Raw genomic sequence first — 13,532 nt, forward strand, 5'->3', positions numbered from 1 at the left:
AGCTAAAAGAGGCGTCATTCCTAAACACCAGTTTCTAGGAAGCTCATCTAAAGGGGCACATTCGTCCTGATAAATTGATTTTGTTAGTTTTTAATCAATTCAGTTCCTCTACATGTCCTTTCAAAAATTCCTATTATCGCCATGCAACCACCCAGCACCATCATATCTGCTCCTGGCTAATCCCTCATGTGAATGGCCATGTTGGCCAGGTGACGGGGGGCCTTGTATCCATGCACAGCTGCCAAGCCAGATTAAAGTCAGATGGATGGATAAATGCAGTTTGAATGGATACATGCACACGACCTGACAGATTTCCCTGGGGCAGGCAGAGGTCATCCAACACAGAGATGACTCAGGGACCAACATTAATGAGAAGAGAGGGATGATGCTTTTCACCAGTTGTTGGCCTTAATACTTACCAAGAAGAACCCCCTGAGGAGTGATCTGTCTGTGTATAATGACCGAATAATGATGTATTGATCCTTACGAGAAATATCTCTCACACAGTCATCGAGCCATCTAAGGAATAACGTTTAAATCAGCAATGACGGCATGTATTTCCCGATTTTTGCCTCTGTCGTTGCAGATAAGAACTTTGAGGATGAAGACTCTGTGGATGGAGGCCGGTCCTCCTCTTCATCATCCAAAGCACCCCCCAGTGGCAGGAGGACTGTGGTGAGTTCTGTCAGGAGACCCAGCTCAGCCACCACAGCCAAGCCAACAGGTAAGGCACACATTATATATACAGTACAACACCTTCACAATTACGTCTTTTTTTTCATTTATTTTTATTGTGTTCAACATTGTAGATTGATAATGAAAACATCAGTATGTATGTGTTCACATGGAATTCTGTAGTAAAAATAAGTGTTAATTAAACAAACTACAATATGTTTTATATTTTAGATTCTTCACCTTTTTTTTGGATGACAGCTTTGCACACCTCTGTTATTCTCTGTTAGTTTCATGAGCTGCTCACCTGCAATGGTTTTCAGTTAACAGATGCACCTTTTCAAGCGTTAATTAGTGGGATTTCTTGCCTTCTATATATGTTTGAGACCATTAAAACAAAAGGTTAAAGGCTACTATTAAGACTCTAAAATATAAAACATATTCTGGTTTGTTTAACACTTTTTTGTTTACTCCATAATTCCATATGTGTCCCATCATAGATTTGATGTCTTTTATATTAATCTGAAATGTAGAAAATAAAAATAAAAATTTAAGAAAAACCATTGAATAAGAGGGTGTATCCAAACATTTGACTGCTACTGTACTGTCTAGTACTTTTGACATTAGTAATAGTAACTGTGACAATACTACAACTGTGATTTCCCCTATTGTAATATGTCTTGTAATAAACTTTATAATAATAAAGTGTATTCATTTAATAATAAACTTTATTGATATTGCACCTCCTAGCTGACACATAGAGACAGACAACCATTCATTCTAACCACTACACCATCATGTAGCCCCTATAATACATGAAGAGCAAAAATAAAAAGCAATAAAAATACATAAATAAATTATAATAAAAATACATGAATAAATACATTTGCAGTTCAGATATACAGAGCTCAGGATATTTTTTCATTGAAAAGAAGTGCCATGTGTTATCATTACATATCCTCAGGCAGGTCATAGTTTCTTCTCAACAGTTTCTGCATGTCAAATTTTAGCAAAAATAGATCTTTTTTAGTAATAGTTTTAAGGTGAGTAAAACAAGATTGGACAAGCTTTGTGATATATCGCTAAAATGAAATTACTATCAAACAGGACATCAAGATTTCTTGCAACAGGCTTGAATGTTGTGACAGGTAACTAGTAGATGGCAGTATTTGTTTTGTTGTATGCTGGCCAGGAACCCAATAACAGAGGTCTCTGTTTTATTGGAACTGAGCTGAAGAAAATGTAATCATATCCAGGTTTTTTTATATCAGACAGACAGGGTATAGTAATGAACACTATATTTGCTGAGGAGTAACAAATAATCACTTTCCCTGCAGCTTATGCTGCGTTCGATTGCACTCTGAACTTGGAAAGATCCGAGTTGGATATTCCGACTTTCGAGGAAAATGCGTTTCATTGCTCAATCTCGGAAAACATGGCCGGCCACAGCAAATTGATGTTTGTTTGGACGTCTTTCGAGCATTTAAAAATTACAACATATGGTTGTGTCTTGTCTGGTACACTGTTTCCTGTATATAATAAAAAGAAGTGCAGTATTACACCTTATAGACTTTTGTAGTGGAAAAACTATAACATTTTTTACACTTTTTTCCCCCTACTACGCTCACACAAACTCTTTAATTAACAGAGTGGGAGTGTAAATACCACTACAAAGTAATCCTACACTTTTAGTAACACAAATGCTAAGTTAAACGACACATAACAGACTAAATGTTGAAGATAAAGTGACTGTTTACCTCTCACGGTGTGTGGCGCCATTTTGCTTTGATGTTTTCCACGTATTTCCGACCTACTGGGGCTGCTTGGATCCTACCCCAATTCCCAAGTCGGAATCCCAGTTCAGGGGCCGTTCTATTGCACTTTTCCGACTTGGAGGTTGGATCTTTCCGAGTTCCGAGTGCAATCATCGCATTATTCTCAGAAATGTTTAAATTCTGTCTATTTTCTCTAAAGGTAAAGAGGCAGCTGCTGGTGCTGTTGATGAAGAGGATTTCATCAAATCCTTTGAAGATGTGCCCTCAGTCCAGGTATGTTGGGCTAGAAGCAAGATGACGTAGAAAAGGCAATGTATTCAATAATAAATTAACTAATTACACAAATGATATCGTTGGTTGCTATTTTTTTAAAGGCATAATGTGGATGTTTAAAAGTGTGAGTACTTTTCCATAGTGAGTATTTCAACAGATTTAACAGATGTTTTTTAGAAGTGCAACAATTTGCTGTGTTTCGTGCACCTGCCACATGACAATAGCCGTGTTCCCATTAAAGTCTAATTCAATTTTGAAGTGAAATTTTGAAATGTCACATTAAAGAAAATGCGGATTAGTAACATTTCCATAAACTGGTTTAAATTGAATAAACAAAATTGCAAAACTGTACTTTGGTCAGAAGAAGAAGAAGAATGTTCGCTATGTAACAACTTATCCAGAAAAAGTCTTTCCAGTTTAGTGCATTAAGTAATTTTCGAAAAAAAGACAAAAACCACCTCAAGAGAGTGTAAAAACTTTTATGGGCATTTTTGAAAGTGGGGGGCCACACAACCAGTCAGCCACACTGTCAGGATTGTGTTTTTGGAAATATCAGATCCAGATAATATTAAAGTATTCCAAATGTAATCAAATACTTAGAATATGATACATAATTTCAGTAAACTAATGGAATACATCAAATTGACATGTAAGGGTATGTGTTCAGAATCTGCAGTGGAATAGGTTTAAAGGTAACTTGAATAGTGGATAGTATAGAAAGACCTAGCTCAAGCCCATGGTGTCCGCAGCCTTCTCTTTCTACTCTTAATTGGGAAAATAACCGAGGCTTTAGCCATCTTAAAAAAGGCCCACCCAAACAAATTAAAGAAATATCAGCTTAAGGGTGCTGAGGAGCTGAAGCCGATATCTACACTCTCCTCAAAGCTCTCCTCTCTCTCCTCCTGTTTATGGAGCGTTTTACATGGTACTCAAAGACGCTTTACAGTTAAAACACAGTGAAAATGCAATAAATAGAGTGAAGATAACAGGTGTAACAAGTGTAGCAGCACATTGCTTAGCTTACGTGTTCTGTTCTCACAAAGGCATGGCAAATGTGATGTTAAAATTAGTAAAAAACTAAAAAACGCTTGCACTATGGTGTGCAACGTGTGAAAATCTCAACCTTTAAAGTATATGCAGAACCTAATACTTATATTGACATCACCTTTCCTGCTCTATCCTGTGTCCAGATCTACTCTAACAGAGAGCTGGAGGACCAGCTGACCAAGATCAGAGAAGTGCTGTCTGATGAGAAACATGACTGGGAGCACCGAGTGGTAGCGGTAAGATCCACAAGCCAAATGCATACTTGCACGAACACAGGGTGAATGTACATGCGTCCAGGGGTGAAATACTAATGATATATTCCATTGTAGGGCTGCACGATTATGGGCAATTGGATGATCACGATTATTTTAGACAGTATTGAGACCACGATTATTAATCATGAGTATTTTGTTGATTTACCAAAATGGGTTAGTTTAACTAATGGGTTCTCAACACTATAGTGAAGACAGTTGTTAAGGGCCACGGGGCAATCGCACCGAGCACTGGTCCCATACAGCAATAGCTGTAGGCACCAGTGCTCGGGGCCATGCCTGTTATACTGTGGATTTTTATACTGCGCTCATTTTGCCAATCAAAACAGAGTGGCATGTTTACTGGCCCACACATGAAGTCTTGGCGACCCCTTGTGACGCGCTGACTGCAGATGGCAAACCCCTTTTCTTCCATGTCGACGACCCAATCCAACGGCTATCTTATCTGGCCGGGGTTCTTGGCGGAAAGAGGCTTGCTCCATGACCGGGTTGCCTCAGGAAAAAACCTCAGAAGCTGTTTTGTAGAGGACTTGGGTTTAGGATGCCGTTTCCCTCGTAGCAAGACATAGTGGTCTCTGTGAGGGCTTCAGGCCACGTAATGCGGAAATTTGCAGCTGCTCTCTTGCGCGCTTCATCCAGGTCCATGCTAGCAGTCGGGTTTGGATGGCCGCTGCATACAACACTTGAGGCCATCGGCTTCGCAGCCAGTTTGAGGGTAAAGGTCTCAACATCCTCCTCGTCTTCCGAACCAAGGCTGATGGATTCGTCCCCTGAGTAGGAGTCATCGCATTCGTTGTAGCCATGCTCCGTCTGTGGGCTGATATCGGGCTCATCAAAGTTGGTCAGCGGGGCTACAGTGTCGAGCTGTTAACCCGAGCTGACAGAGAGACGTGCACAATGCTCACAAGCACCCGGGGATGCTAGGTCCAGGGCATGTTGCTTCCCCAGACTGTCTAAAAATTCGGCACAGATGCAGCAATGAGAAGCGTTCGGCAACTGAGTTGTTAGCCCACTCTGTGAACAACAATGCTAACCCGTGAACTACGCCTGCCGTCTGAGAGGTAGCTTCCAGGAGCGAGAAGAGGTCTTAGACTGAGGACCTAACGTTACGTCAGGCTCTTATAGTAGGAGGAAGTCCCTCCTACCTGCTCAGATGTTACGTTTCCCTGCCAGTTATGACTGACGCAGTGTTAAACAAAGAACTAAGCTGCACTGCACTTTTTTTGTAGAAAAAAAAAGCTTTTTGATACAGAGCATTCTATGAACATAACGATACATTTTAAATACCGCTCGAACATGAATTTCATCATGGGAAGCCAAAATTGTGATCACGATTAAAATTTGATTAATTGTGCAGCCCTATGTCATTGTTTTTTTTTCTTGTTTCTGTCCAGCTGAAAAAGGTCCGTTCTCTCATGCTGGCCGGGGCCACTGAGTACGAGAGTTTCCCTCAGCAGCTGCGTCTCCTGGAGGCCCCCCTTAAGCTGTCAGCTAAAGACCTGCGCTCACAGGTGGTCCGCGAGGCCTGCATTACATTGGGGTAAGATCCTAGGTTGAGGAGGATTTACTGCTCCGCCCAAATTTCTAAATGTTTCTTTGACACAAGAGAAAATACCACTTTCCTTTAATGTGGCAACATCAGTTTGAACTCTGTTAAAACTACTTAATTAATGGCAAATAATGCAATTAACAGTTCTATTATAACAGAGAATCCTTAATCATAAAGTAAGAGGACTTTTTCCCTCTAAAACAGCGTTCCAAAATTATATTCTGGCATTGGTATGTTGAAGATTTTATGAATTCTTTCTTACTGCCAGAGACGCAAAAAATATGAGGATAACATTAAACTCGGCGGTCAGGATAAATTAAACAAAATCCAACGAGCATAAGAGAATCATGGACTTCCACTGGTATTGGTATCAACTACTAAATTTCTGATAGGGCATGGTTTTGACTGAAGTGCTGGTCTACATTAAAAAAATCAATAAAATAATGTTGACACATTATTTTATTATTATCATCTTATTATCATTGTGTGAGATTGCTCAAAGTGCGAGTTGAAACTTTCAGTAATTTTAACTTCCTAGTAGGGTTGTCACGATACTAAAATTTTCAAATCGATGCCGATACTCAGGAAAATATTCGATACTCAATATAATTTTCGATACCACCAGGATAAAAACAGAGACCCCAAAATTTTACAGAAATATTTTTATTAACAAGAAAAATACAACATGTTAAAATAAACAGAACCACAGGTTAAATATTAACAATAAAAAACAGTTGTGCAAAAAGAAACTGCAACTATGATAACAAGCTTCAGGTCTGAGGTAGTGCAAAAAATAAATAAATACAATAAACAATAACAATTAGAACAATATTTTGAGGTTGTATGCTGTGCACAATATTAGGAAAGCTTGATAAAAAAAGAGGTAGAGTCGGCTGTGTGTGTAGCTGTTTGGTTGCAGGTCGACTTTTCTCTGCTTCATTCTGGGACTTCAAGAGAGAAAATAACACTTTTCAGTCACCAACATTTATGTAAACTTATTAACTATATGCTTATGTATACTGACACTGTGTCAATTAACGTAATATGGGCATACTACGTGCCTGATTTATTTATTTAGTTATTTATTTACGTTGTTTATAATCATTAACGTGACGTCAGCCTTTAATTGCTAGCCACCGGCCACGATAACATCAGTAATCAGTGTCGGTCCTTAAAATGTTTCACCAAGTTTAAAGTACTGCTTGTGCACGTCACGGTGAGGGGGAGGGGCCTGCTGATGTGTGTGTGCAGGCAGAGAGAGAGAAGGATGCAGCGTCGGCAGCTCTGCGTTGGGAGGGGGGGTCGGGGGGTATCTATACTTTTGAAAATGAGTATCGTATCCGGATACAATGTTTTAGTATCGATACTTTTTTGAGTATCGATACTTTTGACAACCCTACTTCCTAGTGAGAGCATGCCTTGCCAGAGGAGTCTTATTGGCTTTGATTGGCAGCAGTGATATTAACTTTTAACTGATTAGTCTATGCCAGGAAAATGCTGAAATGTTTTCTTTCCACATACTTAAGCTAATGAACACGAGCCCTGCTCGGATGAAACGAGCAGCATGCTCTCCACCCAAAAACATCTGTCATCCAAATTTTAATACGACGCTGATGAGGTGGAACAGAGCAGAGACACAGGGAAAGAGCAGCAGGTTGATGAATAGACTATGTAGTTCCTATAATCTCTTGTAATGTCACCACCACAGTTAGCCTTTCAATCAAGTACAAATATACCCTAGTTGAGGAAGAATTTTAGCCTATATATATTCATGGACATGGACTGTCTCTGTCAGTTTTGTTCTTTCCAGAAAGAGTCATCTGCCCAACTGTCTTCATAATCTTACAGGGTTTTTTTTCTTTGATGTTGATCTCCAAGTAATTTTTCACACTTCTTGCCAAGTTTTACACAGTGTAGCATAATCATTAGAAGAGATCTACTTTTAACACACCTGCCACAGTGGGAGAGAACAACAGCGGATCATCTGATGTAGTATACACCAGCTATTCTCAACCTTGGGGTCGCGACCCCAATTGGGTGATGAGATTATTTCTGGGGGTCGCCAAATCATTTTGGAAATGTCTTTTTGGTCATTTTGTGTCTTTTTTTTAGTCATTTTTTCTTTTTTGGGCCATTTTTTGTCTTTTTTGGTCATTTTGTCTTTTCTGGTGATTTTGTGACTTTTTTTTCATTTTGTGTCTTTTTTAGTCATTTTGTGTCTTTTTTAGTCATATTGTTTCTTTTTTGGGCCATTTTGTGTCTTTTTTAGTCATATTGTTTCTTTTTTGGGCCATTTTGTGTCTTTTTTTGGTAGTTCTGTGTCTTTTTTTGGTCATTTTGTGTCTTTTTTGGTCAATTTGTGTCTTTTTGTGGTCATTTTTTGTCTCAATGTGAGTCCTTTTTTGCTCAATTTCATGTATTTTTTTGGTCAATTTGATTCTTTTTTGGGTAATTTTGTGTCTTTTCTGACAAATCCCAAAGTATCAAGTTCTTACTTTCCAAGTAGTCTCTGGCTTGAAGCTGACTGTTACACACTCAGGAGGTCAGAATGGACCTTTAAACTTATAGCAAATGACTTAGATTAAAAGTAACAATCAAATATATATAAATGCACAGACAGAGATTTTTTAGTTGTTGTCTGCTTCATTATTTGTTCAAAATTCGTCATATCAACTGAGTTTGTCTGATATGAACTGTGAGATTGTGTTCAGTGAGCGGGGGTCGCGGACAACATGCATGTTAAATTGGGGGTTGCGACTCAAAAAGGTTGAGAACTACTGGTATACACTTCTTTATCAATGTGTCCTTTTATCAGACATTTGTCATCAATACTGGGGAACAAGTTTGACCATGGAGCGGAGAGCCTCATGCCCGCACTGCTGAACCTTGTACCCAACAGTGCCAAAGTCATGGCCACATCTGGAGTGGCCTGCATCCGCCTCATCCTCAGGGTAAGACATACTCAGGCACCCTGCACATAATTCCATTCATCCATGACAGTCTAAGGTTGTTTTAGATAGATAGATAGATAGATAGATATACTTTATTTATCCCAAGCTGGGAAATTACAGCGTAGCAGCAGCATTACACACAGAGACAATGACAACACAATTAAATAAAAAGAACAACCTAGGCATACTTCAAGCAATAAAATATTAAAATACAATAAAAAAATAAAGTGTCTAAAGAAGGAGTATGTATTAAGGAGTAGAATAGAATTCCAGTGCAGAATAAATATGAATATACAGTATAAAAATGCTATGAAACAATAAGGTGCAATGAACAGTGTGCATAAAAAACACATAAAGTGCATAGACAGTATGTAATGAACCAGGCTATTATTTCTTATTGTACAGTGTGATGGCATGTGGAAGGAAAGATTTTTTATATCTGTCCCTATGACAGCGGAGCTGGAGCAGCCTGTGAGAGAAGGTGCACTTCAGGCACTTTTTAGTAAAATCAGAAACTGGGTTGTTTCCTTGATGCAATTCATTGAAGGCAGCCACAGCAAATCGTATTGGTTAGTGACCAGTAAATTTCACCGAGACCCTGTGAGTCTTCACTGCAAAAAGGGTGAGTCTAAAAACAAGATGAAATCACTAAATCTGAGGGAAATGATCTTGCTGCATGGACAGATAATTTCACTTGACAAGATTTCTTAAATTAAGATTATTAAATCTAGAAATAAGCATGTTGAACACTTAAAATAAGAAATTAACTCTTAAAACAAGGTAAATTAATACTGCAAGCAGCGATGAACTGGCCCGAGCAGAGTGCACTCCAAATTATTTGTTTCTTACCAAGATAAAAAAAAAACGTTAGATTTAGAAGTGTTCAATAATGTATTTCAGTTAATTTCTTATTTTAAGCTAACAACATGCTTATTTCTAGAATTAACTATCTTAATTCAAGTAATCTTGTCAAGTGAAATTATCTGTCCATGTAGCAAGATCATTTCCCTCAGATTTAGTGTTTTTATCTTGTTTTTAGACACACCTTTTTGCAGTGTTGGTCCAGTCCCAAGCAAACTCTGGATTGCTTTGTTGAATGTAATCAGACTTCGATCCCACCCATGGTTCCTCTAGCCTTCTGGAATTCGGCAGAGCATGCAAACTGCATCAGCTTTTGTAGTGGTAGCAGTCGGCGCTAGCTGGAGAATTGCAGAGCAGTAGCCTGGGTATACCCATACTGCCTTGCGCGCTCGAATTTGATTTCGATCCTCCAGGCAGTCTGGCAACCAGGGCCGTTTCTTAGCCCTGTTTCAGGGATCCAATCACAGAACGGGGAGGGACGGCAAGACAATGACGCGTACTACTCGGCAGACGGAAGCTTGTAGTTTTGTAGTTTTCTTACGGATCCAACATGGCTGCAGCAGATGCAAAACTCTCTTTAGCTGTAGATGGTGTTTTAAATAGTTTAGAGCGAAAGTTGATTTTAAAAGAAGAACAACGTTTGACTTTACACTCCTGTTTCACCACGAAAAAGGATGTTTTACCCTTGCCTCTGACAGGATTTGGGAAAAGTCTAATCTACTAATCTACCAACTAGCGCCGCCACTAGCCCCGCTACTAGCGCCGCCACTAGCCCCGCTACTAGCACCGCTCCTAGCCCCGCTACTAGCCCCGCAAATAGCCCCGCTACTAGCGCCGCTAATAGCCCCGCAAATAGCCCCGCTACTAGCGCCGCTAATAGCCCGCTACTAGCGCTGCTAATAGCCCGCTACTAGCGCCGCTAATAGCCCCGCTACTAGCGCCGCTACTAGCGCCGCTACCGTAACGCCAGTGATCTCGCTACAAGCCGGGGAACAGCGGAGCCTCCGAGAGACCCACAGCAGCTTGTTTATTGCCCATAAAATCAGTGGATGTGTGTGGCTGAATGAATAAAGCGTGAAAATAAATAATCTTGCAGAAAGCGAGAACTGGAGAAGCAACGCAGCAAGCAACACTCTCTCACAGACACACACACAACAAACATCAATTTCTGTCGCTCTACATACGTCACCTGGTATAACTGATACGATTGGCTAAGAGCTACCTACAGATGATTTTGATGGACATTCTAATCGCCCAATAAACGGCTCTGGAGGATCGTAAACCACGCCTCCTCTACGGAGAAATGAACGGATGGTTTTCCAGACTAATCTCATTTGTGATTAGTCTGGTGTTAGCCAGGCAAGCAGAGCAGTGTTATTCTTGGAAAATGTGCACTGTTCCAGAACACAGGATTTTTCCTTTACTTTATTTATTTCACCTGCCTCAGACACATCTAAACAATAAGCAGAGTGAGCATTCTCACATGGTTTACAGTGATGCGTTTTGATTTTTCTGTGTGAAAAGAAACCATACAAAAGGGTTAGTTAACTCATCAAACTCATCAACTGATTTGGACCAGAGCAAACGAACTACACATGTGAAATGATAAATTGCAGTCCTATCATGTACAGTTTACCACTAGACTACAAAAGTGTGGGGATGACTGAATAATTGTAACTAGAAATAGTGAAACTTTACTTTTGGTCTTTCTCTTCCAGCGGACACACTACCCAAGACTCATCCCCATCATCACCAGTAACTGCACCTCCAAATCAGTCGCAGTCAGAAGGTAAGAGGACCTTAATACTGCTAGCACATAAATATGATTAACCAATAGGTGAACAGTTCATACTGAATTTAATTTACAACCCCAATTCCAAAAAAAGTTGGGATACTGTCTAACACTTAAGAAAACAGAATCCAATTATTTGCTAAACCTTTGTGACATATATTAATTTTACAACTGGACAAAGACAATATATTTCATGTTTAAACTGATACACTTTTTACTGTGTGAATATACACTTGGGATTCAGAATATTATACATTCTATTTTTAGTAGCATCTCAAATCAGCCTCTGGAGGCAGCAGACAATATTTCTGGGATTCAGGTGTAGCCAGTGGATATCCGGATACCCAATACTGTTTGTATCAGATACTGGACTTTCTCTTCTGTGCACAGGTCATTGTAACGATTACTTGTAACAGAGTATTTTTGTCCCAAAGGAAAACGAAAAACCAAATGTGATGATTTGATAAATCTTTGAGACATATATTCAATTGAAAACTATAGATAGACAGTATATTTTACATCGAAACTGATAAAACTTTGTTTTTGTAAATATATTTTAGATTATATGTTTCACACAGAGCCCCAAATTTTTGTCAGAGTATGGGTTATAAGTAAAATATGAGTATTTCTTCCCCTGTCCTTTTCATAGTGGTGCAGACCTCTTAGTAACTCTTTCCAGATAGAGTTTTGTTTTCTTTGATAAGTATCCAATGTCATGGTTTTGCTTTGTCCCCTTTCTCCAGACGCTGTTATGAGTTCCTAGACCTCATGTTACAAGAGTGGCACACTAATACACTGGAAAGGTAAGCTGTATAAGTTGAGCGGTTTCCCCCAAAACCCCCAGCAGTTGGCAAGTGTGTGCGTAGTGTGCGTCAAATGGATAAATTGGTGTAACAGACTCTGTGTGTTTTAGAGAGGCTGCATGTTGTGGGTATTTATGTGTAGTGGAGGTTCTTCTTCCCCCACCACTCAATGGCATTTTAGTTCTCTAACATTTAAGTAGGCTAAGTGTTGGTTGGATGCATCACTGATGAGGCCCATTAAATTGATAAGTCTTGAGAGATCCGTCATCATCAAGACCCCCGGCTACTTTCCATAACGGTAACCAAGACAACCACAGCAAAGACTTTAAAAGACGTTGGGTAAACCCTGTGGGTGGCCACACTGCCTGTGGACCACCAGAGGAATAAACCTGGAAGAGACAGGAAAAGAGAAAGAAGACGGATACACTTCAGGACTTCATTAGGTCAACATTTGAGGTCTAAAGTGAAAGGACTTTTTGACCTATAGTTCCTTTTTATTTCACCATGTTCCCTTACTACCCCAGACATGTGGCTGTTTTGACTGAGACCATCAAGAAAGGCATACATGATGCCGATTCTGAGGCCAGATCCATTGCAAGAAAGTAAGTGCTTCCCAATATTATTCTTATTCGTATAGTGTCTGTGTGAACTTTTCAACCCATATGTATTAAAATGTTGTCTTCCTCTGCTTTTCCTTACCCTCACCTATAGGTGCTATTGGGGTTTCCATGGTCATTACAGCAGGGAGGCAGAGCATCTGTTCCAGGCATTGGAGTCCACCTATCAGAAGGCCCTCCAGTCTCACCTGAAGAGCTCCGACAGCATCGTGTCTCTTCCCCAGTCTGACCGCTCCTCATCGTCTTCCCAGGAGAGTCTAAAGTAAGGGCCATGTTGATATATGAGAGAGAGAGAGACTCTGTGTAACAGCTGATCTGTGTTGATCTGCTGCAGAACATAGAAAATGAGTAACTGTCAGGTCCTGATGATCCACTGGACCTCGTGCGTGGACTGCTTGAATTGTGTCATCATAGAGTAAATAATTATTTGTACATTGAGACGAGCGTGCGTCAGGCGTCCGCTACGTTAATGACCCCTCACTACTTGATTTCCACAAACACTACACAGCGTGAGCCTGTACACAATGTAGAATTGTACTTGACAGTCACGCTGGTCTTCATGTCACGTATTTGAGGTGTAGTTCACCCGTCACATAGGCGTATGCGGCGTCTACGCAACGCCTACGTGACGCTGGTCTGTCCATTGAAAGTGAATGGAATTTACACACGCACATTAGAGGTTTGATGTCATCGCATAGGCGCTGTACACACGTTTTAATATATTTCACTGGCATAAAATACCCCTCATAGTGTGTGTGTGTGTTAGAAGTGTGCCATATTATATCATTCACGATTATACCGGTACATTTTTTCTATGAGTAAAAAAAATGTATATCATGATATTTGCAACATTCCTACTTCTTGACGCCGTGCCTACCTGTCTGTATCAGTCTTGTGCCGTTCGTTAGCCGCGAGCTAAC

At 40.0% G+C, this 13,532-nt stretch overlaps 1 protein-coding gene across 1 annotated transcript in view; it reads left to right on the forward strand.

Annotated features, from left to right (window-relative positions):
• Nucleotides 1–13,532, forward strand: part of clasp1a (cytoplasmic linker associated protein 1a) — a 142,005-nt gene that overhangs the window by 82,009 nt on the left and 46,464 nt on the right. Inside the window, exons 9-17 of the mRNA XM_059342953.1 lie at nucleotides 587–724; nucleotides 2,647–2,720; nucleotides 3,911–4,003; nucleotides 5,434–5,579; nucleotides 8,404–8,539; nucleotides 11,119–11,189; nucleotides 11,936–11,995; nucleotides 12,520–12,597; nucleotides 12,707–12,874. Of these exons, the coding sequence (XP_059198936.1) occupies nucleotides 587–724; nucleotides 2,647–2,720; nucleotides 3,911–4,003; nucleotides 5,434–5,579; nucleotides 8,404–8,539; nucleotides 11,119–11,189; nucleotides 11,936–11,995; nucleotides 12,520–12,597; nucleotides 12,707–12,874 (964 nt within the window). The remainder of the gene's footprint in view (nucleotides 1–586; nucleotides 725–2,646; nucleotides 2,721–3,910; nucleotides 4,004–5,433; nucleotides 5,580–8,403; nucleotides 8,540–11,118; nucleotides 11,190–11,935; nucleotides 11,996–12,519; nucleotides 12,598–12,706; nucleotides 12,875–13,532) is intronic.

The sequence above is a fragment of the Centropristis striata genome, chromosome 10, assembly GCF_030273125.1.
Source record: "Centropristis striata isolate RG_2023a ecotype Rhode Island chromosome 10, C.striata_1.0, whole genome shotgun sequence".
Taxonomy (NCBI): domain Eukaryota; kingdom Metazoa; phylum Chordata; class Actinopteri; order Perciformes; family Serranidae; genus Centropristis; species Centropristis striata.